The sequence below is a fragment of the Rhipicephalus microplus genome, chromosome 1 (assembly GCF_043290135.1).
Source record: "Rhipicephalus microplus isolate Deutch F79 chromosome 1, USDA_Rmic, whole genome shotgun sequence".
Classification (NCBI taxonomy): Eukaryota; Metazoa; Arthropoda; class Arachnida; order Ixodida; family Ixodidae; genus Rhipicephalus; species Rhipicephalus microplus.
In genome coordinates this window covers 235,607,452-235,635,087 of record NC_134700.1, presented here as the reverse complement: position 1 = coordinate 235,635,087, position 27,636 = coordinate 235,607,452, and the positions used below count along the sequence as shown (strand labels likewise).

Here is a 27,636-nt window from a genome sequence, read left to right as displayed (position 1 = left end):
CCTATAGTGCCTGGCAAGAGACGGTCACCATGGCGTCTCTGCCACGTCCCACAAAAAGGCTTGGTGAGGAGCGCGTGAAGAGCGCGTCGGGTGTGCCTTACAGGCCTTCTATGGCCTCTGCTCGCACTCTGTTGTCTTGCGTGCAGTTTCTTGCGCTTGGGATGCGAATGCACGTCTCTGCGCTCTTTTCGAGAAACTCTAGAAGATAAGTGTCTCTGCTGATCTATCGCAGAATCACGATGAAATGCGGCGCGCCGTCTCTGCCACAGACATGAAAAAGCACGGCGAAAACAAGGACTGCGAAATTCCAAATACAGACTGTTCATAGTTGCTAGACGATGATCAAGTTACTGCTAAAAGCGCAAAAAAAGAGAAAAAAATTACAACTATGTGCCTTATGAGCCATCAGACAATAAAAAAGTTTTTGTGCTCTGATATTTCTGAATGAGATGTACGCGCGCCGTTTTTCTCTAATATTTCGAGGCTTTCTGCTCCCACTAACAGCGCCATTTCTTTCTACAATGTTCTTTTGGGGTACCACCTAATGCAGCAATTTGGTGCCGTGTGTCATCGGCGGAGCTCCTTTCTGCAAATGGTCCTTTGCGACAAAAGGTGTTAACTTTAGAGTACTTTAGTTTTGCCCCTGTGTCACGGGTATAAACCGTAAATGGTGCTACCTTGCTCGAAGTACACGGATGTTAACCTTGATTTCCACTTACGTGCACCTTACGCGGCATGGATGTCATGCTTAGTTACGTCGTATTATTATTGGGTGTGCTAACGGATATGCCAAAATCGAATATTGACGAGATAACACAAGTCAGCGTCTTTTCAAGCTACGTGGTTGAAAAATAGCCGAACTCACTTTTCACTGTTTTCAAACACACACCCTTGATGACATCCGGTTTAGTCCACCGATGTGCCTTAATAGCATTCGGGAGCAGGAAGAGCTTTAAAAAATTGCTCGCTCAGTTTCTACACTTTCGTTCTCTTATTTGGCAAAATATATTAAAATAAATGTACTTTTGAGCTACATAAAACTGTATGAGATTCCCTTCAACTTTGTGCACGTTCCCTTTATCTGAAAAGTTACAGAGAGACTTTCCTTACCTTAGACAAAACTTGAAAACGTGCGTTCAGTTTCGACGTTAGGAGCTGGTAAATGAGCTGACTGGAAGTTTTTTGGGGTACAAATCTTGTGACCTTGAAATTGTCTCTACATCTTACTGCAATTGTAACGCCAAGTTTTCTCACAGCTGCGCGAAGTCTATAGATGAAAGCTAGGCTGTTAAAATAGAGAACAAATGTACACGTACCTTGGCAGCGCTAAAGTGCCTCATGGGCGGAATATCGGAGCAGTGCTTATCACTCGCTGCAACGCCGCTTCTGTGTACGAAAACTACGAAGGTAATAACAGTGCTGAAACGTTGTTGCATGCTAATCGGCAAGAGGACGGCCTTGCAGCTGTGACAGTTATCTCTTGAGCACGCCTATACGATACTCCTGTTTAAAGCTCAGATACCGACCGTCCCAAGCACCTTCACTACAGCCGTTAAACGCTCGTCGTTAAAACACACCACAATTACACGGCCGTCTGTGGCATAGCAAGTGCGTGCGCCGTGGTGTCGTACGCGGCCAATCTAATTACCCCAAATAATCCATCCACCAATAGACGTGCGCGGTTGCACGTCTAACGACAATGCGTGGCCGTGACAAAGGGGCTCGGTGTAATGAAGCGTGCCCTTAGCGAAGCGTATCGATGGTCGGTGGTTACGTTTCCTTTATAGCGCGCGAAAAACAGACCGTATCGGTTTGTCTGCTCTCAGTCGTACCGAGGTTACCCCGGGTCATCGGTGTTCACCGTCGCGCGCCCGAGTCCGCGCTTGCTCATGAAATGTGTATGCTCACTGCGTGAGCACAGCAGTATATGATTCGCTTTGGGTAATCTTTTTTTGTATGTCTGTTCAAAAACTGTGGGTTATAACACAGCTACGCAGTTTCTTTTGTTTGTTTGGTTGAAGAGAACAGTACAGCAGTCGAAACATATACAGCCAACAAAGATGCAAGCTCCTTTGTTTTTTTTTTCTTGTTTTTTTGCCTCCTTCATGAAACATTGAGACTACGGCCGCTTCAGTATAGACTGAGCTCAACCTAGTATCGGCTTGTTTACTAGTAACTGGCAGCTTCAGCTACCTGCTAACTTTGATTGTTCACGAATTGAACGGTTCGGCTTTAGTAATGCCACGGGACAGTTTTGTGAACAGTAGCTTTTTAACAAAAAAAGCTATACCCCAGAAAAGCAACACTGAAGTTTATTTAGACTCATGTAGTTTGGACTCATGCAGTCATTATAAACTAAGATGGCCAGAAATGGGGAGTAAATAAAGAAAGATAACATATATTTTTAGTTGAATAAAAGAATATATAGCTTCACATGAACGAATGAAAGTGAAAGCGTTCACCAGTCGAGTGGCTAATCCTGGAAATAAAAACTGCGGACCTCATATAGATGATTTGGCAGGAGGGCATTTCCAAATTGTGGCCACGTGGTATTATTGCGCACTGTTTGATCAGTCGTAATTTGGTGGATTTGACATATGCTTCTGTATAATGTGCCTCTGCTTGGATAAAACTGGTGGAAAAAACTCTCCGTCAGTGCGTGATGGTCGGTATGTGGATAAAATACTAAGGCGTGAGGAGAACGTGAGGTCGCCGTTTGCTATCACCGTCAAGCTCACTCATAACAATACTCAAGTGTCACTGGAATTTTGTTTTTATAACTAATCATTGCTATAAACGGTTCCACGAAAAAAAGCAGAATAGGGGGATGGCAAGCTTCTGTGAGAAAACTATAATACAGCTGCTGTAATAAGCTGATGTGAGAATACTATGATAATGAGTTATGTCACCAGACATCAGTGTCAAGGATGACAAAACGGCCAATTTTTCGGGCGTGCTCAAAAGTTCAGACAATTTCACGGGACTGTCGGAAACCCCACAGAACCAATGTGTGGTAGTTTTTGAAGTTTTGAACGTCAAATTATTCCAAGTTATTATAAGTTATTCTAATCGTGTAAAAGAAAGAATAATAATAGAAGCCAGCGCAGCTTTAGAAAGTCAGCTTTACCGCAATACTAAAATGCTATGCGGCGATACCTATAGAGAATCCAAAAGGGCGAAGGCGGCTTTGGGTGGGTTTCGGCTGCTTGAGTTTCTCGATTTCTTCATTCTTTTCCGCAATTTTGCGTTCCATTGTCTTTCAGCACAGAGATATAACTGATAATGTAGCATGGGGGCATTGTAGTAAGAGCGTGATTGCACTATAGAAAACATGCAAAAGTTGATGGTGCAGCAGCTTGTTATTCCTCAAAATGCTATAATATTAAAGCTGGTATCATACTAAGTGGGTTCAACTGTATTACTTATGAAGTAGACTTATTCACCTATGACGTGGTTTTAACCACAACGTCGCGTTGACGTTTACAGTTTAAACTAATCTTGTTTTTGTTTTTGTTTTTCATCTCTCTCTTTAAAGTCTCGCACTGCAAAGTCAGTAAATAGCCTTTGTTTATAGGTGTTTAAAAATTAGATGTTAACTCCCCGAACGACGATTGACATGTAGATCAGAAGCCTATTTAGGTTGTGAATGGGTGCTCCAGTGAATGTTGAGGACGAGCAGCAGATGATGTGCTCCTTTCCTTGCAAGCCGAAACACTCTGGCTTCCAGAAGGGAACAATGACACACAAGAAATGTATCAACAGGCTTCACTAATGTTTATTCACCACAACTGATTTACAGTCACTCAGACAAAAAAAGCAATGTAGATTGTTACTGCACAATGACGTTTACCGGCTCTTCAACCAAAGCATGAAACAGAAAGCACAGATGTGTAATAGAAATAAAAATATGACATTACGTGAATACGTTTCGTATTGATTTAGGAGTTGTAGAACGCTGTCATATAATTTCGAAGAAAATCGTTAGAAATGCAACGTGTGTGTGTTTGTCTGTTCGATCGAACGTAGTGAAAAGTACTTACCACCGTCATAAAAGAAAAAAAAAGAAGATTGTGCGATTATCAGTTGTAGCTATTGTTCTAAGGCACTAGTCGGCTTAGAAAAGCAAAAAAATAATCATAAGTGCATTTTCGCGCACCTCTAGAGTAAAGAAATATATATTACAAAAAATAGTTCATACGACTCTCCTAGTACATATATAAATAGGCGTTCTCTCTCTGTCTCTCTTTATGCTTTGCAGCGAGATTTGTTATATTGCGCGACAAAATACTTGTAATCTTCACTTTTTGGAAGACATATCTTCAATATTTGTATATAAAAAGAAAAATATTCTACACCGGGAACTGACTTCAGCTTTATGGAAGATACGGGTCACCAAGGTGGCCCTGCCTTCGCGATAAACTTCAGTAGACGTGTGAGAAAAGAATGCGAAGTACGCTGTCTCTTGCATCTTGTCGTATTGGCACTTTTATCGAAGCACCCTGTTGGCATTGCGTACGCGAAAGTATATATAGTATACATATATAAAAGGACATTCCGCACTATTGTAACTTCAGCAACATCGACCACACCAAGCCAGTGACTGCCTGGCATCTGAGGCGGCGATAAAACATATTCATAAAGGAAGTTCTCTCGCAACTCACCACCGCCGAAACCGTTGAAGATCAAAGGCAACCTGCCTTTCGTGTCGGGGCATTGGTGGGTGAAGACGAAGCGTTAGGGGTATATATTACTATCTTACAGTTAGCTGGGCCAGGCAGTACAGGTTAAAAGGCACAAGCGGAAAGGGGGAAAACAATAGAACAGTTTAGTTCTTGTTCCAGTATCTAATACTACAGCTCGGGAACACATTTTTATGCATTGTACAGGAGACAAGGTCAGCTTATCATTCTGACACACACACACAAAAAAGCTCTCTCTGGAACTTTTCACTTTTAAATGCAAATATCAGTGCATTCTGTAAAAAGAATTGGTGAAAACAGGCAAGTAAGGCATTGTGCGTGATGGCACCTGTGGTTAAAATGTAGTACCCCCCCCCCCCCCCCGGCCTCCACTCAGGAGAGGTGCGCTGAAGGAGCGAGCAAGACGCAGAAACGGCACAGCAAAATACCATCCACGCAGGTAATAGCTTTTCCAAACTGTTGAGTTCAGTTCTTAGACGGTATTCACGTCAAGCCGTGTGTAATGTTCACGTGGAGTCGTGGAGCCGTGTGTACCGTACACGTTCGCAAGCAAGCGCTCAACCAATGCTGTGCAGTGGGTCACCGTGTTAGCAACAAACCGAAAAATTGTCCGGTCTCGTATACAGAGGCGCGAGCAGTTCGTGCCTTCGCTGTTCCAGTAGCACTTGCATTGAAGACACGGCGTGTTCTTGTGGACCAGGCTGGCTGGAGCTCGTTGTCACACATTTGTTTCAATCTGGCAGCCTGCTGTGTCGGAGCACGTTTCTTGGAGAACAAGTGGGCGACGTAAGTTCCTTTTTGCGGTGATGAGGCACACCATTGCAACGTAGAAAAAAAAAAGTCACGTTTTGTACAAGTTGGCAGCGCGCACAACACGCGGGCTCGTCGTTTAACAGGCGCGGCGGACGACTTGCAGGGTGAGCGGTCCATCGGGCAGCTTCTTGAGGAAATTCCAGGCCTCGGTACGCGTCATCAGGCACACGGGTTGAGCGTTGATGGAGACAAGTTCATCGCCCACCAGGAGGCGCCCGTCCCGCTCGGCAGCGCCACCTGTGAATAGTGGAAACGAATGCGGAATAAGGAGGTTGCGCAAGTCACCTTGGATGACCCATTTGACGAGAATACGAATGCTACACTTGACTGCTCGAAAATAAAAGTGAGGGACGGAAAACGTAAGGGCCGGCCTCCAGTAGGAGACAAGAAGCAAGAAGACTGAGAGTGACGCACATCTTAAGATAGGGCGCGAGGGCTTGAAGACGAACCATTGAACGTACAAATTCTGCCAAATGTTTTAAAGCATTAAACAATACTTCAGGATTTGTAGTGGCAGGCATGAGACATTGCGTTACTTGAGGACAAAAAAGAATGAATGCATTTGAACAATGCATTTTATAAACAAGCAGCAGAATGATGAACTTTATTCTTATCAACGAATTCTATATGAGAATACTAGCCACACACCTCTGAAGATCCTCTTGACGACTAGAGGCTTGTCTCCGAGTGGAGAATCTTTGCCACCTTCCAGGGTGAATCCCAAGCCAAGTCCGTCCTTCACAAGGGCTATTTGCTCTGCAGCAAGAAATGCAATCCATTTTACACATTATACATTCCGGAGCTTTAGGAGACGTAGCTGCAACATGCTTACGAGAAACACCGTGGCGGGAGATTCCACATATACACAGGATTTATTTTAACCCCCCTGGGATTACATGAATTGCACGTGAACGGCAGTGCGTGGTTATCGTTGTGCTTCGCCTCCATCAAGATATGGCCACTTCGAACAAGAATCAAGCTCGCGTCCTTGAGCTGAGGAGAGCGACACCTTTTACCTGCTCTGCTACCACGACACTCAGAAAACGAAAGGCAGAGCTCAACTTCTTCAATGTTGTAGCCAAACGTCCGTGTGAGGTTAAACTATCTATCATGTTCAGTGTTCATCTTTTGAGGGTTCCAGATACATCAATAACTAAGTAAGTTAAGTCGTCTCGTTTAGAGTGCATTATGGGCCATATATGTGACAATGTTGTACGGAGAAACCAATAATATTTCTTAAGCAGAACTGAGTTCGCGCACTACTTCTCTCGGAGATATATTCTGTGCACAGAACAGCAGCTCACCGTGCTTGGCAGGCGTGGGGCTCCGTTGGGCCTCGGTCACAGGCGACGCAGAGGTGGAGACCTCAGGCTCGTCAACCACGTCGAGGACGGAAGAGAGGCTCGAGGCTCGACTGATGTTCGGTGTCGTCCTCAGGGACTGGCGGCCGTCCCGCGAGATGACCAGCACCACTTCCTGCCTCGGGGACTTGAGGATGTCGATCGCGTCCTTGTGCGTCACGTTCTTCATCGTCTTGCCGTTGATGGAGAGGATTCGGTCCGCTTTCCTTATTCGTCCATCCCGGTCAGCCAGTCCTCCCGCAATCACTTTGTGGACCTGCATGTTCCAAGTTCCGAATAACAGGTCAGGAAAAGAACTCCTACTTCAAGCCTGCAATATTTATATGTGAATTAATAGGATATCATTTCGTTGGTGCGAGCCTACAATACGAGCTTCCATGTATTGGTGCCAACTACTGGTACTAGAGCATTTAGTTTCATCAAGTATGAGGCGCCTCAATCGAGATACACTCTCCCGATTTGTGCAGTATCTGCTATACAACTTTATAGCAATATCTCTTTTAACATAATTTATCTGTAGTGGCCGAGTACCAATGCATTATGAGCTCCAGATGTGCGTTTTATATTTCTATTCGCTTTTTAGGTGTTAGAAATCGCCACTGCAAGCCACTGCAAGCACAACCAAGAAACACGAAACTTTAGGCTAAGCGCCACTAAATATAAATGTGGTTCAACCATACTTTTGAACTCTAGGCTATTTTCATTAGAAAATAATATCCTTAAAAGATTTATTACTACTACTAACAGTTCTCACCGTAATTTCTTTTGTTTCGTAGTCGGATCCACCCGCAAGGGTGACCCCAACTCCGCTCGTTGGCGAGTCCTTGTGGAGGATGACCACGTGAATGTCATGTCCAGAGGCGCCAGCTTCGTCCAGCGATTGGTTTGCCTCGTCGATAAGTTGCTGAAGTTCCTGGGGCGAAATGAGACTGCTCGTGGAGGCCAGGGACGTCATGGAGGAGTACTGTTCCCTCGATGCCGTGCTGTTTCCGGAGTCGTTCGAGTCGATCGATGAGAACCGTCGGTGCTCGGGAAGAGGAAGTTGTTGTTCGGACCTTATGGCTCGTAGAGAAGCCAGCGTTCTCGGTGGCACCTTTGCTGATTCGTTCTCGAAGGCCTTCTTGATGTCGTTTACGCTAAGCGAAGGCGAGCAGTTCTTGCTACTTCTGTATGCTACGCTAGGTGAGGGCCTGTCCACCTTGGTTCGAAGATAAGACGAAGGATGTGACTCTGGCCAATCAGTGCTCAGGCGTGGTTTGTCTCTTTCCTCGAACATCGATGCAGGCCTCGCAAGCGGATATCTCTGGGAGCGTAGTTGCACAGGGGGAGGGTAATCAGCTGATGTGGACGGGGACGCCTTTCCGTTGGCAACGATGTACTGGTTCTGCCTATTATATTCGTTAGGCTTGGGAGCAACTGGCGGGTGACTCTTGCCATTTGAAACAACCATGTCTTTCCTCAGTGCTTGTGGAGCACCCCCCTGCGCGTCCTGAGACCTCTGTTCCCACTTTTGAGCCAATGCTTTGAAACTCTTGGCACTGTCTGCGCTGTCGATTGATTTTTTGAGCACTGTTTTCTGTTGACCTAGTTGACTGGCCCTAACACTTTTTTGCCAGGCTTCACTGGGGCTTTCCTTCAGGTCCACGGACCGTGTCCTCTGGTCAGCGCTGAGGCTAGAGACACTGTTCACTCTTGCCGAGTAGACCGGCTGTTCGCAAGAGTTTTGCCTGAACTGCGAGTTCCAACTACGGTCGTCCATGGAGCGGTACTTTGTCTTGGCATCCTTCAGCGAAGAGGCATCCCACGTCCTCGAAGCCTTCCTGCTTTCATCGCACTTTGTTTCGGTCGAGGCTAATCGCTGCACTTGAGGAGCGCTGCCCGCCGCACTAGTTGTTTGTGCTTTTGCCTCCTGAATGACAGCGTCCACGGAGCCGAGGGAATTTTTCCGTTGAATTTCAGCGGAACTTCTCCGCTCGGAGTTGTACTTCGCACTAGAACCGTCGTAACCATTCGTGATTGTCTTTTGATCACTCCGAGAATCGGTGGACGAAACACTTTTCACGCTGCTTTGCCTCGACACCTTCGCCGACTCGGCGTTCTTGTCATCGTAGGTGGCACTAGAGAGATACCGCTCAAGAAGCGGTGACTGCCCGTATTGTTTGCCATTTGCAACCGGTGTTTCAGCAACGACAGTGGGCGCCTGCTTGTGCTCGCCATCACTCATGGAGTACAAATCAGCTCGGCTTTTCTTGCTGATTTCCAGCGAACATCCGCTACTAGAAGGATTGGAAAAGGTGGAAGAGCTGCTGTTGGACCTCGACCTGCTTCCAGATGACGTGTAGCTCAGCGGAGGTGGAGACATAACAGGTGTTTCTGGCAGAACTGGTGTCACGGGTTTACTGTGCGTAAGAGAAAACTGGAAACCATTCTGGGAGCTGCCACGCACTGGAGAAACATCGCACGACTTCGACACCTGAAGAGATCTGCGCTTGAATGCAGGTGAGTATTTGGGCACCTCGGACACCTCCTTTGTTTTCCACGGGGGATCGGCAAGCAAAGTAGTGTGTTTCGGCGACGGTGGAGAGTGTTTGCTGTCCCTTCTTATCTTGCAGTCGTCCATGGCAGGGACCATTTTGTTTGAAGATGGCACAACGGAGTTACTCACAATCACTGGCAGCGTCTTGGCCACCGTCGCGGGTGCCTTGGGCTTGTCAGGAATGACGAGCCCCTTGAGCTTTGTGCCGAACTTTGTCGTTTCAAGCATGGATGCTAGCATGCCGGAGTACCTTTTCTGCGTTGCCTCGGCAGAGGCTCTCCGATCCAGGATGAGAGGCGAGCTGTACTGGGCCGTCGGCGTGGGCAGGGGCGTCGACGCAAACGTCGCCGGGAGGCACTTGGCGTCCTCCTTAGGCATCGCCGCGGCAGGTGGTGGTGGCTCTGCCGCAATGATCGAGGGTGGTGATGGCGACGACGTGGAGTCCTTGTCGACGCCGTTGGTCCAGGGTGCTCCTTCGTCGGTAACGGCGGCTCGCCCGTCACCCCGGCAACTGCAGCACTCCTTGGGCGACTTGGTCACGGAAACCTTCGTCTTTTCTTCCCCTTCGGAAGCGGAAAGCGAGGACAGCGGGTCGTCCGAGAAGATGCCGGAGTCCTCGTAGACGTGCATGGGCTTCTTGAGCGGCAGCGCGTCTTCCTGGCAACTGGGAGCGCTGGAAGCGGCGGACGGTGGTGGCGGCGCCTTGGGCAATGACGGCTCGCTGTAAGCGGTCGGGAACTCGTGGCCGTCGGGCGGCAGCCGCCGTAGCAGCAGGGACGGGAAGCCTCCGCCACCGCCTTCGTCAGAGCTCATGGGGTCTTCCGAGTCCGGAGTGCGTGACTTCTCCTCCCTCTCCCGGAATGGGCTCGGTGCTTCTGAGAAAAAAAAATAGGAACGTATAATCAACACTCCCGATATCAGTCAACACAAGATTCGCTAGCAGCAGTAACCATCAAGCTTCACAGTCACCGCGAGCGTTATTTATGGCATCTCATATTACATGGCGTTTAATACGATGGCACAGGAACCATTGCGGGTGACTTCGCAGGCCTTCTGGTGTCTATCTGCAACTTCAGCTTGCTGCTAACAACGAGTAAAAAACGCCAGGCCGTTGATGTCGTTTTTTTTTCGGGGTGGGTGGGGGCCTGTAATAAGACGCTTGCTCTGAGGAACTGTTTATATTGCAACATTTTTAAAGCCAAGCATTCGGAAGGACATGACTGACATAAAATATGCAGTTGAAGCACACTGATACATTTAAAGCTACAATGCATCCTTTTAAATAATTTATTTCTGTTAAGAGCAGCCGAAGTTCATGACTTATAACGCTGGCGAGCGCATAGTTGGCCAGATTAAACCTTAAATGGGTATTTTAAACAATCGACTTCCTGTAAGGCATTTTTAAAAGACGGATCAATGTTGATTCACCAATACCATAAACCTGTCCTTCCAGAATGTTTCCGCAAGAATAACACCATTCAGCTCCTGGTTTAGTTATATCAAACATGACTATGAGTTAGCCATTGTTATATATAAGCAAAGCGCTAAAATTTTATTTCAGAGATCGCATATAACTGCAGAAGGCCATAAAAGTTGGCTCGAGCGAGGACAATATCCTACAATAAACCTGGACCATTAAGCGAGTTTATCACATTAGTGGCGCTTGAACGTATTTCTGACCACAATTTGCTTCCATCTGATATCTTCACGGCACATCTCTTATCGCAAAGATATGTAATACAAGAAATACGCCGCACGCGATAGAGATATGCCATTTTCTGCCGCGTATGTCTTGTACCAGAGATATGCGGCAGCAGGCCTTGCCGCCTCACTGAGCCTTCACGCGCACAGGTACCCTAGAAGAAACAGAAACCAGATGGCTCAAGAGCCCACTCGACTGCGCGCGACACGTGAGAAGATTAAGAAAAAGAGGAAGCGCAATACGGTAATGGTGGATGAGCGGAAGTCGTCTTTGGCGACAGAAGTGAGACAGTGCTATAGCCTGTGCTCTCCTCCCGAGCCTCAGTTGCCATACACAGACAGACACGCGGCGTTTGCGTCTCTGCTCATCGGTCACGGCTGCTCGTCGCCATGATGCAGACGCGGGCCATCAACGCGATCGCAGAAAGATCGTGTTGCTCGCGAACACGCACATCACGCTGCTCTCCCACGCGTGGCAATGACCTTAGGCGCCACGAGCCTTCCTGCTCTGGGCCGCCTTAAGGGAGAAACGCGGCGCGCCCGGAAGTGCACGTCCTTCCAGGGCGGATGTCGAATGTCAGAGACGGCGGCCGCGCGCCCCCGCTGAGACGTTCAAGGCTCGGTTGCACGTCGGCCATAGTGAGGACTGAGGAGAGATCCCTGGCTGTGTCATAAGTGACAAATGCATCAGAAGAGCGTGACAACGAGACACAATGGTTGGTCGACTTTGTCAAAGGAGTCGAAAATTTCGTGCTGAAAAAGAAAGTCTAGAATGCGATAGGCTTAACAAGGGCAATTGCTTTCGCTGGCAACCAAGAAACACGTGGGACTTGTATAAAAGCACATATGGGCTAAAAATAAGTCTGATAAGAATGAGGGACTCTTCAACGAAACCTCGAGAAGTTTGGATGGCTAAACATCCGAGGTGGCCGCCTCTATTACAAATATACAACGCCTAGAGAAAAAACAAATTTATCGCTTCCTTGACCTATCTTCTTTTGCAGTAATGCTGGCAGTACGAGACAAAAACCAAGCTTAGAAATCCCCGACAGAGCGTGAGCCGTGAGAGCCTTGTGAAACAAGCAAGTGGCGATTGTTGAAGCCACAGACTCCAGTTTTCGTGTCGTCGGCGTGACCAGATCACGTTGTCCCAGACGTTCGGGAAAAAAAAGTTTATGATTTCATTGTTCGTTTGTCGCTTAGATGACAACGATCACCTTGAAGTAGCATACAAGTTCAATAGCTGAGAAACGGACAAGAAAAAAAAAGCGCGTAGGTAATTAACCCCCAGAATACGACTTGCCTATGCGTATTCCAATTTTAGGTGCCGCATTTCGTTATTCCGCATTCCATCGCAGGTCCCCGCTAAGACAATGACACGCACAAAGATGATGCTCTGTGGAATCAGAAACGAAATAAACGAGTAGAAGAACAAAAAGCAACAAAAGAGCCCACAGCAGCCCCAGCTTTCTGTTGTAAGGTGTGACCGCTCCGTATACTCTCGCCGGTCGAAGGACCAGCCCCATCGCGCTCTCTCTCGACTCGGCAAGAAGAAAAAAAGAAATAGAGAACATATGAAGAGGTATAAACTCGGCCGTATAGAATGCGAATACGGCATCGAACAAAAGAAGAACGAAGAGAAAATGGACGGCCTTTCAAGGACCCCGCGGTGTGGCGTGTGGTCGAGAGGCGCCACGCAGTCGTCGATGCTTCTGCCGCACGTCTCGATCCGGCCGTGTTATTTACTCCACTCGAAAGTCACGAATCGAAATTCCCGCGGGCCGTGACCGAAAAATAGGAACTTCCTCCTCCAATGTGAACGGCCTCTCCAAGCCCCCTTGTCGGCGGTTGCTCGTCTTTCTTTCTTACTCGCGTTCTCTGTTTCTTCCTTGCGTGTGTTCTTTTACCGTTCTCTGCTCTTTCTCGCGCACCACCGGCGCCACTTTCAGGGTGCAACACGCAGCGGTCACGCGAGCGAGCCACGGAAAAACGGCGCCCCGGTCGGTGTGCACCGTCGTCGCCACCTCGGACGATCCCGGTTCGCTGCCCACGGCAAGGCCGGAAACCAACATCTTCGCCGGCTAGGCCACCAGGCCGTTTGCCAGTTATGAACAGTGTGAAACATTTCACGTCCTCAAGCTTCGCTCGCTTACTGGCACTGTAGTGAAACAAAGCAACCCCCCTCAGAAAGTGGGTGCTGAGGACGACCATCTCATCGAACCACCAGGAGGGCCTCGAATTCGGCCCCCCTGGCGTGGTGGCGAACGCGGAAATGCTCGTTGTTCACGCACGGCGTGCACGCGCGAAGGAGTTATGCGTATTGTATGCAGGGTTTTCCAACGAAGTTCGTACAGCGCAAAGCGGAAGTGGCTCCATTATAAACTTACACGGGTATAAGCATGAAAGTTGCTTCCCTGGAATGAGGTCTTATCAAAAGGAAAATGTTGCGGGCAAAGGACGGTAAGCGGTGGTATGCACATTGCAGCTTTAAATTCTTCCGTGTCCTTCGTGTTCTTTCGTGTCCTTCTTGTCTCTGAGTCGTCGTTTTGTTCTCGCGCTATAACTATCGTCATGCCATACCAACTAGCCCAAGCTGCCACACTTTTAAATTGCGGCCACTCGTGGCCAAAGTGTTGCATTGTGGTATAGAGCAGATCGTATTCGATCTGCAAGCACGAAAAGAGGCATGGTTAAATAGTCTGGGTTCGTGTAGTCATAAGGCCACTATAAGGTGGTGTTGGATAATCGTAATGCAATATACTATATAGTCTCCGTGGTACTTCAAGTTTAGTCATCGATACATCCATCTTACGTGAGCAGTGGAAGCTAGTGAACAGAGAGCGCCCTTTCTGACATTTCGACCAATACACGTTATCAGTGCGAAACGCACGTTACCAAGATCAGAATATTTACGTGTAAAAGTGCTTCAAATAAGGCCAGTTCACACGGCCTACTGAAAAGCAGTCTTTGGCTTCGTGTCGTAGTTATTTGCCAGTGTGTACCTCTGCAGTGCATGATTACCCTTCCGGATATTTAGGCCACTTTCACTGACAATAGTTCCCCTCTAGTCATAGGTGCAGCGTCAGCGATCGTGCATTGGCGTTATAAAAAGGCGCAGCTATCTATGGAAAAGGCTGAACTATGTCGCATTTCGAGGTGCTGCCTAACGTGTACACGTTAGGCAGCACCTCGAAATTGCTAACGTGTACACCTAATAAATCCGGCAACGTCTCTCCGAGAATGTGAGGTATTTTGCCAATAAACGAGACGAAATGTTCATTTCCAACGCCCCATTTGTAGTTGATAATTTCACCTCGACGTGGCACGCGGACAGAGGCGTGCACAAGTAAATTTACAGAAAGATAAGGGCAACGTTCGCCGAGTGCGATACGCGATTGACGGGAATTCCAGGGCGTTCAAGTCCCGTAACTCACGTTTACACTTCATCCTCGGATCCGGCGGGGAATCCTCACGTCCTCAATACCGGCGTATTGCGAAGGTCCGCCGCATTCCCAAGGCACACACGTACTACAACAGGGCGCCGTACCAAGCGTGGCTAAGGAGATTAACCATACGCGAAATACAGTATGTAAGTACAGAAGAGAAAGAACAAGGCGACAAGAACAGCGGGAGGCAGGCGCAGCACTGGCGGCTGGAGGCGCCGTTTAACAACGCGAGGAACGCAGCGAACCTGGAGCACGCATTTCCGGAGGCGGCGTTCTGTTGTCGTGCGGCGAGGCGAGGGGTGTTGAGGGGGCCCTAATCGATGCGCACGCTTACGTAGTGGCCCAGTTAAAACACTACACGCCGCGTGTGCCGGACAAAAAAAAAAAAAAAAAAACACGGAGAGATTGCCCCGCGGTACGAGGAATGGCACGCGGTGTGTCACCACGTTCGACCTCTGCGCGATACCGCGCAGTGCTGTGAAAGCGCTGGAGCTTACGTGGTGCAGTGGAATCGCGAGAGCTGATAGCACGCGTGAAGAGGATCGCGGTTCGTTGGGGTCATTCTCTTTAGAGGGAACCGCACTTAAGCGGTGGTTTAATGTAAATCGCTCTTGTAATGAGACGGGGTATCTGAGAAATGTTCCTACGGTCAGACAGCGATTGAGAGGGGGTAGTGAATGACATTGATGAAGGCGAAAAATGTTTAAAGAAGGTCGCTAGCCAGGGAAAAAAGTATTGTAGCGAATAAAAAAATCAGGAATTTAGGCTCTGCTTTTGTGTTAACGCTAAACCTAATTATGCCACTGATCATGTCTTTAGAGGCTTTGCATAGTATCTCTTGACTGTCAACGATCACATTCTGTTGGTGGGTAATATCGTGGAAGGACATCGCAATTACTCACTAAAAACGTGTGTACCATCCAAAATGTACTTTATGTTATAATGAGCAAGTTTAAGTAAGCTGGCTTCTAGGAAAATTCTGAAATATTTCTGTCTGTATAGGAGGTCACGGTTCTCGCGAGTCCCCCATTGCCAATGTTTCCATTTCTATCACGAAATGGCGGCGTGGTGCGAAACGATTTGTTGCGTATACGGGCCTTGACGTACAATCTCGTACATCAGCGGCCGCAGCTCCCACAACGTTGCGTTTTCGTTTTCATTAACGAGCTGCATTTTTTTTTCTTCCTTTCTTTAACGAGCCGAAGTGTTATTACGGCTGCCTGCTTCCCTCGGGCCAAGCGTCTTGAAATTCATCCGCAGCGCCCTCCTCGCGCACCCTTATTAACTGCCCCGCAATGGGCGACCCGCCACCCTCGTTGGTGTTATGTTATAGACAAAGCTGCTTAGCGGTTCTTCGGAGTCCCGGCCACGTCGTTCGCAGCTTGCATGCAGAACGAGCGTGTTGCGCCGGGGGCGCTGTTGCACGAACTGCCCCTTATTACGCCTCATTATGCCCGCGCTGAACAAACGGACAGTAGCGCACTCGCAATTCTCGGGTCGGTCCTTCCTCCCCCCTTTTTTTTTATCTTTGTGGCTGCGCGTGAGAGCTTATCGATTCGTTGATCTCTTTGTACCAGGTGACGAAAGCGGCGCGACAATTACGACACTCTCGTGTATTATTATACGGGCGCCCGAGAATTCCTGGATTACGCAGCGAAAGCGATATATCTAAATGGGAATGTGTGGAATGCGCCCAGCGTAGTACGCTCACACTCGCACATACAAAATAGGCAATTTCAATCAGACATCGGGAATGCGTGGCATTCGACCGTTGCCGACGCGCTCGTTATCTCTGGGTGAAGTCCAGCTCTTTAACGCCACACCCGCGAGGAATGCAGTTCAATACACAAGAAAGGAGAACTAAAAAAAAGAAAAAGAGGTTATTGATAACTACTTGTCCTGTGTGCGCAGTACTCTACACGCTATGCAAATGAAAGCATGTGAGTTCTAATACAGGCGTACGCAACGACGTCACAGAATGAGTTCCATTGTTTTCTGTTACGATCTGAATGTACGTTGCGATGGCCTGAATCACTTCTTATCTTTGTGGTCGCGTGCGCGTCAGGAATTATTATCTATACAGTTTTGGAAGTTGCGAGCACTACCGGCGACTTAGAGGCGTGACGGTTAGCTTTACTCAGTGACCTCGATATCATGGGTCGGCTGTACTCATGAATCATGTCAACAGGATGTGCAAGATAAGCACGATAGCATCAGGTACGCTTAAAAAATGTTAGTGGATGAGTCAGACATGATAATTTAAGTGCGTGCTTTTCTCAAACACATGGTGGTAAAGCGCGGCGGGCAAATCATAAAGGCTTTGATATTTTTATTCTTCGAGATGGAACCAAATACTTCTTTTAATACTCACGCTCTTAACTATAGCCGCCTAAAACCGCAATCGGTCTGACGAGAATAATTGATCGGTGAATATTCAGTGTAAGGCAAGTGTATCACATCGCGCAACTAACAAAAAAGGCTTGGTACTTCTAAAACTGCTTGGACTATACGCGTGGGCGTGATTGTTTGTCCGTGTGTCCGTGGTGTACGTGTGTCTGCGTGTGCTATTTGTTTCTCGTTGCGGCAAATAAGAAAAAAAAGTAATGTAAACAACTGAAGGAAAGTGCATCGTCCGGAGCTATTCATTGAAACTGCTTGTAGTCATTCACTCATATACGTCGACTCAGGAAACAAGGGGCATACGCGTATGACCTTTCGGGATCATGACACACACGACCGCAGTCCAGCTACGCTTCCTTCTCGGAGAATGAACTTTGTCTGCCCGAACGACCTGCACAGCTCTCTATGTTTTACTAGTGACAGTGGACATGGTCTCCACAACGTCATCTGTAAGTTAACACATGATGAGTGCTGTCGGAGCTGGGGCGACAAGACAGCATTGCAAGGAAATCGTACCTATTCAAAACAGAAAGATATAAGCAGCAGCAGAGACAGTTTGCAAAAAACTGATGATTGATTGATATGTAGGGTTTAGCATCCCAAAACCACCACATGATTATTAGAGCTGCCGTAGTGGAGGGCTCCGGAAATTTCGACCACCTGGGGTTGTTTCACGTGCACCCAAACCTGAGCACACGGACAGGTTGCAAAGAAACAAGTGAATCTAATGCGTGGGCTTGAAGTTACATGCGTCACAACGTTGCGCAATACAAATTCATTTCAGTCGTGCCATATCAAACCAAAAAGATACTGGCGTGCGAGACCAGCCCCACTGATATGCCCAGTAACCGTGGGCTATAGTCACGGCCCGCAGAAGCCATACCTAGTCGTTTGGATGCGTGTACTCGTCGGAATGAAAACAGTCTTATACGCGTGCACTGCTCTACCTTCGCTTCCTGTCGAACGAGCTGTACCTACACGAACCTCTCATAAAGGAGGAGATCGCCCTCCAACCAACTTTCTCACGCACAACGCCCCCGTGACACCACCACCGTTGCGCCCCCTATACATATCCCAAGGAGGCTCGTCCTACACACGATTTGGAGCCACTGTTCCGGTTTGTTTCTGTGTGCACACGTGAGCTAAAACAAAAGTAATGACGCCGCGCCTATATGCGAGGGATGCGCGTCGGAACAAAGAAACGACGGCCTCGAAACGCGAGGTATAACCAACCCTCTCTGCGGAATAGCGGCGGCACTGGGAGCGAGGCGACCGACGGTTCTACTTTCTCATGCCGAAGAAACAAGTGATTGTCTTACGCACCGTTATAACGACGATATATGTATACCTATACGTCGTGTGGGAGTGGCCGATTCGAGTTAGCCGAGAGCCCCATTCCGTTACCTGCCGGTCCCTTCGTACTTCCACTTCCTCCGCTTCTTCCGCGTTTGGACGGTTTAAATATGTCGTATACTCGATCTCGTGTGCTCCTATCTGATTCATCGCTTAGGAGCGAAGGTACTGCAGGACGGCTGCCCATACATTGTCTTTTCTTCTTCTTCTCAGGCCAACTATCTCCGTGAAGGAGAATCTTATTTCTCCTTCTCCAAGACTTGAGTGCATTCGCACAGTGCATTAACGATATTCTCCTTATTGTTTCCTTATCGTAAAGCGTTTGTAAGCGTGACTTCGCATAGCTGAGAATAAACGATGGGGGAAAGAAACGCGAGGTAAATTTCTATCTGTATCGCTTCGCGCACTGCATGATCGCGGATATTTCGGTGTGGGATGAAGCGCTGTACGGTCAATGAGAGTCCGAATCGGTCGAGCGACTGCATGTACTTTTTAACGATGTTTAGCCCCTGGAGAAACTCTGCGCGAAAAGCAAGAACGTAGTCGATAAGGCACAGCGGTTGAGGAGCTAGATTCTGAGGAGGGGGTGATAAGGTTGCTATCTCAAGAAATATGAATGACGCGGGGAGTATGCAAGTCGCCAAAACGATATTCTTTCCGTATACATGTATAATATTGATGGAGAGTCGTGTACAATGGCGCGTCGCGATGATCAAGAGAAACAGAAATTAAGTAGACGGCGCTACACCGGGAGACTCCCATGATCGTAGATTCACATCGCCATTCTAGATAACTATGTGCTGTAAACCCATGGTTCTGCCTCTTAAATAAAAAAAGGGGGGGGGGGGATCACAAGCTTGCACTACGTGAGGTTGAGCTTTTAGCAACACGTTTGCAAATTAAAAACTACACTCGCGTAGTTGTCGAGTTATCCGGCCTCGCTCCGTGATCTGCTATAATATTGTATGACAGATCATAGAACGACCTCAGGAAGGGATTAGTTGGATGGATATGTGAAGTTCAACGTCTCAAACCCACTATATGATTACGAGAGACGCCGTAGACGAGGGAATAGTTGGATACTTTCTCATGTACGATTTTTTTTTTCCTGATGGGTAGCTTTTGTTTTCATACGCAGTGATACTATACTTCAATGTTCGCATGGAAATGGACTCTTCCCGTTCCATTTCCGTGAGGGCCTTGTGCCGTGTTCAAAAACACCTTCAGCTATCGCGAAAATTGATTATGATAGCGTGTAAGTGTTGTAATGCCAAGGGGCAAAACTATGCTCTTTCGTATAAGAAAAAAAAATGTTCTATATAGCTAGCAAATGCTTTCAAGCCACCTGTAAAGACTTACCGTGTTCTATGGGGCTCAAGATTTCTTCATCACCGCTGGTAGGAGCAAGATCGTCGACTTGGCCGACAGTCGATGGCAGTGCCCAGTCAGACTTGTTCTCTTCTTCTGCATAAAGAAAGCGAAAGAAAGATTCGTTCATAAGAATATTTTTCCTTTCGAAAGTGTGCCCCAAGCCATAATAGTTTTTGATTTCAAAAATACACATACAGGTTGATAGTTCGTTCATAAGAATCCGTCGCATAAAACGGTAACACAACACAAACGCCCCGCCACGGTGGCCTAGTGGCTAAGGCACTCGGCTGCTGACCCGCAGGTCGCGGGATCAAATCCCGGCTGTGGCGGCTGCATTTCCGATGGAGGCGGAAATGTTGTAGGCCCGTGTACTCAGATTTGGGTGCACGTTAAAGAACCCCAGGTGGTCAAAATTTCCGGAGACCTCCACTACGGCGTCTCTCATAATCAAATAGTGGTTTTGGGACGTTAAACATCACAAATAAATCAATCAATCACAACAGAAACGTTCACTATACGATTGCAAAAGCAAGACAACACTTCGCAGCAGGACGACGGCATTTTGTTTTGGAACATGGTACGCAAACAGTGGATCTATCGTGTGTAAATCAATCTTACCGACGAGAATGCGACAGTGTTTGACAATTACATTCGTTTCCTGTAGGGCCCTGACAAAAAAAAAAAAACGCGTCCACTAGGAACGCGTGTGCGATTATTGCCATTAGAATACGATCAGTCAGAGGTTGTCACCAGTACTGCAAGCAGATCACAGCGTGGGCCATCGTTCCCATCCTCCGGAAACAAGTTCAAGTGGAAATATGCAGCTGTTGTTGAACTACAGATATTGGAATCCAAAGCAACGGCGAAACGTTGAACTGCATAGGAGTGAGAGTCACGTGACACTTTCTTACCAAAGGACACATCCAGGCGAAAAAGGACGTGTGCCCAAGGAGGTTATGTAACTTCCTTGCGTGTACCCAGCTCCGTTCACTCGATGATCGTCTCACTGCGTGCCGTTTTCCCCCGCGACACTTCCGCTAGTGATGTAATCTCTCCTTCCGTATTTTTTACAAAACGCCTGCGGCGCTATTGGATATAGCGTTAGAAAAGTGCGGACAGCTTCTCACTCTAATATGCTTTCTTCTTCCACTGCCCGCAGTTCGACTGTCTACAAATTCCTCTCGGCACTTCCTTCCCGCACGTCGCCTTCTTTCGACGCTCCACTTCGGGGAACTACGAGCGCGTGTTGCGAAGGAGTTGGCGCCAACGAGCCGCTTCAGAACGAGCAGCAAACGTCTCGCGTATAGCGGTACACACTATAGAATCACGAGTGCTGCGCGAAACCGAACGACGTGGTCATCACGAGACGCCCTACATAGAAGACAAACCCGCGGAGGTGCAAAAGTAACAAAACTGGAACTGCGCATCATCGACGGAAGTGTGAGCAAAGCGGTAGCACGCTGGGGAAATACTTTAACGAGTGCGAAGACGAAGAAAGACATGGCACGGCGAAAGTGGGAACTCGCAGTCCTGCTGCCTAGACACGGGCCGTAATTGAGAACACGGAGGGTGCGTGCGTGAAGGCATGTCCGGCGCTCTTTCAAACAAGCCGAGCACGTCGCGCGTATACATGTACGTCGTCATCGAAATCGGAAGCGCCGACCAAGAGCCTCTGCTTGCATTGCAAATGAACACGGATCTCGCTCCACTGAGCTTAGCAAACACCAAAAAAAATGGGCGCCGCGGCTCGTGTCTCACGTGATCCATCAGACGCACAGACTGGTCCCCCTCGCGTGAGTGAGGAAGCCCTGGTTTGCTCAAGCACTTCTGAGCCATCTTAGCAAGCCAAATGAGAGACCGCGCTTGAATACGGCTGCTTTTTCGCGCGCGAACACGGACGGCGGTTATCAATCCCCGATATAGTAGGCGCGTCGTGGCGCAAGCCGGCTATTTCGTAGAACAGGCCCGGCGACCACGCTGCAAATACTTCAGTCAACGGTTGTGAGAGCGAGCGTTTAAGCATGCAGACAGATAACGGAATTCTCTTCTGCCTCTCGCGTGGCTTTTTTTTTCGTTTCTCTTTTACTGCCTCGCGGAAAGGGATCGTCAAGTCCGTTTAACGGGAGGAACACCTCGCAAGACCTTGGGGCCTCCGCCACCGTTTCGCCGAGCTTTGCAGTGTAAGATGCGGAGGACGAAAGCTCAGAAAAAACGGCCGTCTGCATTCGAAATGAGACTGGCGCGCGCGACGCCTGCCAGGCGGACGAATATCTATAGTGCCTGCCAAGTAAGCGGTGCAGAGCGCTGTGCATTTCGCGTAACACCGGGCGTCCTGGCCAAGGAAAGGCGCGCCTATTCACCAGCTTCTTGGCTGGTGAAGCGCGATAGAAGAAACAAAACAAAACGAAGTTGAACGTGTACCACATGTGGGTAAAAGTGCGAAAGGTCTGAGCAAAAAATAGCTGTATAGTCATACAGTATGCACGCAACCGACCACTGGGAGAAGGAAAGACTGTGACTTGTTCTGGCTAAAAACTGCGTCTCTCGTTCGACCTTCTTACATATAACACAGCCTCTCGTTACCCCATTCTCCTCTCTCGATGCTACTATACTCGCAAGGACAGGTAGCGGCGTTCTGGATAGGCTGTGCCGCCGATCGGCCGCTATTTCGCGGATTTAAGTATCACTTGGAACGCGTCCGCGCCATACAGCGTTGAGTTGGCCGCGCGTCGAAACACGGCGGCCATTTTCGCAAGGCCATTAGGAAGATTGCGGGGCGTTGTTTCTTCGTCGCATTTCCTCCGCCTCCTCTTGCATGCCCTCCTCCTCAACGAAGGCCTCGAAAAGCGAGCCATGCGAGAGTACGGGAAGTTTGCATTTATTTTGGTTTGAAGAAGTAGCTGGCATTAAAGCAGAAAACGGGACTCAAAACGAACGTTTAAAGTGAGTAGAAGAACTGGCTCTCTAGCTTACCTTAAGTTTGTTTTTTAAGCGAAAAAAAAAAACAGCGCCACATGTAAATGCCGAGACCATTTTGTCAGTGCGGTAGCTGGTGTACGTTTTGCGGGTAACAGATGTGCGGCACGCTTCCATTTATTTGCGAGGCGGAAGGACGACAGATTCGGGGTTTCGACGCAAGTCTGTGATTTTCTCCGTCCACCACGGTGAGACTGCGGCGTTGCTCTGCAGAGTAAACAATGGGAGCTAAACATAGAATAGATATTGCGTCGAGCGCTATATAATGAACCGGTAAGAGATGCGTACACATCTGGCGAGACCCAGAAGAACGTTAACCTCAATACGATGGGTGACCGGTTTGCATTACGAAAGCTCATCTATACAAAAATACTACTCAGAGTAAAACAGAAGTGATGAATTCAATTCAGTTACATCAGGATCCGACTTGGGGTGCCATGATAGGTGCTTTACAGACGACACCTACTATTATCACCCCCTGTGCAAAATAAGGTAGCCTTTATCCAAGTAAAAATTATCGATGTCTTACGTCTCAAAACCACAATATGATTATGAAACACGCCGTATTGGAGGGCTCCGGAAGTTCTTTATCGAGGTAAAAGAAATCCTTACTTGTGCCCTGTCTTTTCTGTGTTTATTTCCATTGTACGCTTTCGACTTACATAAACAGGATTACCGTCGTTGTCGTTGCTGCATTCCGAGAATGCTGCACTTGAATCTTTCTTGACACTTTGTGCACACATTATCAAGCGTGTTAAAAATAAACAAACCTCCACGCTAATATGAAGGCTGGGATACTTCGCTGCTGAGCTTAAGAATGTGGACTTGGTTGTCGTCCGCCCTTCGTTTGTGTGCACAAACATTCGCGTCGCTACATGAACGTCAAAAAGCAATCCCTCACAACTGAGAGCCTCAGGAGCATAGTGCACGGTTTAGGGAAGTTCAGCACAAGCTTTTCTGTCATATACACAAAATACGTGAGGATTTATCTCATGTCTTTTTTTTCAGAAAAATTTACCACCCTAACTCTAAAAAATGAGGAAAATTTTGATAACGTTGCGGGTACCCCGGGCCGCGAACTTCATCGGTAGTGCTATACGTCAATTTAACATAACGGAATATACAATGCCTTCCAAGGCTATAGTAATCGTTCATTTCTTCCTGCTGCGTTATAGACATAGACTGTTTGAGCCATTGTATAAGGCAACACACTCCTACGCTTCTGTTGATCCTTTCCCGATTTTTTTCTCTCTCTCTCTGAATTCCAGCACTTCGTAACGTCTACAATGCTTTCAGAACGCGCGTACGCGTGCACAAAGCGAACAAACCTCACGCCACCCGGCCTTCGCCGCAGCGACAATGGCCGCACGGGAAGCTGCATGGAACAACAGTTGGCGTGAGCAAAAACTTTCGCCGGCGCTCTGCGGGGTAAGTGAGTATCGTGGCCAACCGAGCCATTTCGCGCTGTAACGGACTCTCCGCAAAGAGTGTAACGAACGAACTGCACAAACAACGCCCGGAGTGGCCGCCCATAAACCTCGATCGAACGGCCCAACCCACGCGGTTCAAGAGGACGCCCGACGGGGTGGCTGACTACCCGCTAATTCGGAAAAAGTGAACATAAAGAAGAAAGCAAATTAGAAGGAGAAGAAGAAGAGTGAGTGCGCTCGCGCATGCAACGCAATCGGCCGTGGGCCGGCGGCGTATGAGAGCTGGCCTTTGTAACAACCTACCCACGCCACGCTGCTGCACCGCCTCGGTTTCTCCATTGTCTTCTTGCGCCTTCGCGCATTCGCTCTCCTTGGAGCAAACTTCTTCCGGGACTTCCATGACGCAGCGATGCCACGGTGCTGGCTCACACCACGTGACCACCCATGTAACGGTACTATACTCACGGCATGAGACGTCGACTAGGAATTGCACAGGGCAGCGTCACTCACTGTCGATCACCACGGCGCAGTCTGCACGGTGACACGTAAAGAAGTCCGCAGATGCCTGTTGAGTAGGGCGTGACCGGTCGACTATGAAGTTAACTAGTCATCACAAGTAATCTCCCAGGTCGAGAACGCAGCCGTAAGTCACTTCGCTCATTCGCACTCGCTTAAGCGTTGCTGCGAAGAACACTGAAAAAGAACGAAGATGGAGATCCCTGTGGGTCTTGCAGACGAAAATATGCTTTACAACTTCACTGAGGCCAAGCGCTCGCGAATACTTCAAGATAAGAGTGCTGGGACTAGCAAATGAGTCCCCCTGGATGATCACGGGCGGGAAGTGAGCGCTCGTCGCGAGGCTTCAGAGGAGGAGCTGCATTGTGCAATCCACTCGCTCGAGCCGAAGAATGAGCCGCCGGGGCCGCTGAGAGGCGTCAGTCCTGGCGCCGAGGAGACCTCCAATCGTCGTCGCTAATTGCGCGGGAAGTCGGCCTGGCTCGCTCATCCGGGGGTACGCGCAAGACGACAGTCGCTTCCTTCTTTTCCAACGCGCTCAAAAGCCACACCACTCAAAGCGAGCACCCAGCACGCGTGCACACACACACACACACACACATACAGCCACTCTAGTAGTCGGAGGAAGGTCAAGGGTCCCACAGGCGCTAGTGCCGGCAATCCGAGCAGCAGCCTCGGCTGTTACACGAGCGGCTCCGAACCGCGTGGCGCGACAAGGGACATGCGTGGTCACGACGGAAGGAAGCGGCAGGCCCTCGGCGACACACGTCGTGGACGCAGCGCCAGCGACAGCGAGTACGCGCTGTGGCCGGCCGGTTCGACAAATGGCAGGAGAGAGAGCTCTGCCGGCGACCGCGCTGCGGAAGCGACCAAAATTCAAGCAACGACTGACAAAGATGTAGGCCAAGATTCTGAGCAGCGTCGGCGAAAAAGCACCGCCCTCTTCTCTCTTATTTCTTTTTCCCTCTCTTGCCCGCTTCTAGTTCTGCACGCGCGAAAGAGAAAGGACCTTCCTCCGAGCAGTTGGCGAGTGTGTGCGTGTACACATTTTCTTTTCTGCCTTCCTCCGATTCTTGTCGGGTTTCCCCTCGAAAGGAAGGAGCGTTATGCATGGAGGACGTAAGAGGAGGAGAAGGAGTATGGAGAGAAAGAAAAAGAGAGTGGAAGGCATCTGATTTTGCTCCCAAAACACTGACAAGTCTTGTTTCTGCGGTGACTCTCAGTCGGCAGTACGCTCACGCCAGCTTGGGGAAAAAAACGCGGCATGTGCGCATGCTCTCGCAACAAAGGAGGACAACGGGGGGAAGAGGACAAGCAGCACGTGTGTCGCTGCCATGTGTTCTTTCTTTTTCGTCCATCAATCCACTGTGACATGAACTGAGAAGCGTATGCGGCACAGCTGGAAGGACCCTTTGAATACCGGAGAAGATGAACAATCGTGCAAAGCGCGCCGACAAACGCTTATCTCATTCGCTACGCCGCTCGTTAGCTGATTAAGCCTCTGCTCTGGGATTAATATGCACGTTGCGACGCATAACGGAGACAGTGCGATAACGGTTGTAGCGTGCGCACACCATTTTCACGACGTCGCTTCAACGACTGTCGTTGGCAGCCGGTCAGAGACGAGGCTCATCTCGCTCGGCGCTCCACGACTCAACAGGGAAGCGGCTTTGTTCCGCTTGAGAACAAAGCCATTTTCTTGTTTCTGGATGCACGTGATGACGTCGTACCTCTAAGACGGGTGCGGATGGAACATCCGCAAAAGGTATTGTTCGCGAACTCCCGACACAACGTATTCGGCATTCAGGGAGCGTCGTTAGATGCACCTATGAAGCTGAAAGTTTCTTTAGTCGCATCGCGGTGTGAGTTCGGGGATTAAGGTCCTGGGACTCATTGGCGAGGCAAGACTTTCGCAATGTCTTCCGGTTTCACTCAGGCCTTGTCGGTGTGGTGTATCTTCCAGGGCGGTGTACAGAGAAAAAAAAAGCTAGGAAGTATTGCAGCTGAGGAATTCGAAGAAAATGCGGCCGCATGTACTTCTCGCCTTCTACTTTTCGAGATCTCCGATAAGACGCTTCTTTGGCGATGTCGAAAACACCGAATGGGCTCTGTTTCATGACGCCCTTCAATGCACCTCGAAGCAGCTGTAGGTGTTGTGAGCGGACGATAATACGCGTGAAACCTGCCTGCTGGTCCGGCACACGTCCGAACGAAGAGAAACGGTGCCGAGTTTTGCCGGCTCAGCGCTAATTCTTATCTCCGCACGTCGCTGGCATACGAGGTGGCCATAAAATTCGGCCGCCCCACGCGGGGCTTCTTCCTCGTTTCTCCAGAATTGAGTTCCTTTCAATATGGGGCGGAAGACGTGAGATTTCGAGGTGAGAAAAAGAAGAAAAAAAGTACGGCACGCGCCAGTGGGGACCCTAGTTTCCGACATTGTGAAAGCCACGGAAGCGGTATACGGAGCACCACGCAACGAAAACCGCCCGGGTCAGTGGAGCTGACGGTCAGTCGCTGTTCACGACTTTGGTAAAGAATGAAGCGAAAGCAGCACGGAATGAAGGGAAAGCTGACTGTCACAGAATGTAGCTACGCCGTCTCAATAATCGCTAATTTCATTAATTAATGACGAATTTCTCGACATGTGGGAAAAACGAGAGAGAGAGAGAAACACTGGCAAATGTGACACAATCTAATGGTACTTCAATTTTTCACGTTTTCATGCCTATACGACTGTTTGTGCTTGCCAAAAACGTTTACGACTTACGTTTCTCTCGTTAGCTGACACGCTGTTGCGTTTGTAGTACGCTAAATCGGATGTAATTAGCTACATAATCATAAAATTGGTCCGCAGTGGTTATATAATTTTTTACAACGATTATGTTGAAACATCGCAATGAAGATTAGGAAGCAAGATTTTCTTCACTCCTGGCGCGCAGGAAATAATTAAGCGTCTCTCCGTTTTATTCCCAAGAGTCATCATTTTTTTTTAGCTCGTTGTTCAAGCTTTTCAGCGGTAGCCAGGTGCGGCGA

General features: G+C 48.6%; 2 protein-coding genes across 3 annotated transcripts in view; both read right to left on the bottom strand.

Moving 5' to 3' along the window:
* Positions 1-1,839, bottom strand: part of LOC142769384 (apolipoprotein D-like) — a 19,315-nt gene extending 17,476 nt beyond the window's left edge. Inside the window, exon 1 of the mRNA XM_075872597.1 lies at positions 1,317-1,839. Within this exon, the coding sequence (XP_075728712.1) occupies positions 1,317-1,436 (120 nt within the window). The 5' untranslated portion in view covers positions 1,437-1,839. The remainder of the gene's footprint in view (positions 1-1,316) is intronic.
* A 1,916-nt stretch (positions 1,840-3,755) lies between these two features.
* The window catches only part of LOC119159499 (uncharacterized), a 230,542-nt gene continuing 206,661 nt past the window's right edge, over positions 3,756-27,636 (bottom strand). Inside the window, exons 5-9 of one of the 2 annotated variants that reach the window (XM_075891637.1) lie at positions 19,670-19,774; positions 7,629-10,282; positions 6,818-7,130; positions 6,162-6,269; positions 3,756-5,750 (exon numbers count right to left, since the gene is read on the bottom strand). In XM_075891637.1, coding sequence (XP_075747752.1) covers positions 5,590-5,750; positions 6,162-6,269; positions 6,818-7,130; positions 7,629-10,282; positions 19,670-19,774 — 3,341 coding nt within the window. In that variant the 3' untranslated portion in view covers positions 3,756-5,589. Of the gene's footprint in view, positions 5,751-6,161; positions 6,270-6,817; positions 7,131-7,628; positions 10,286-19,669; positions 19,775-27,636 lie in introns of both variants that reach the window. The other variant, XM_075891636.1, reaches the window with a different exon arrangement.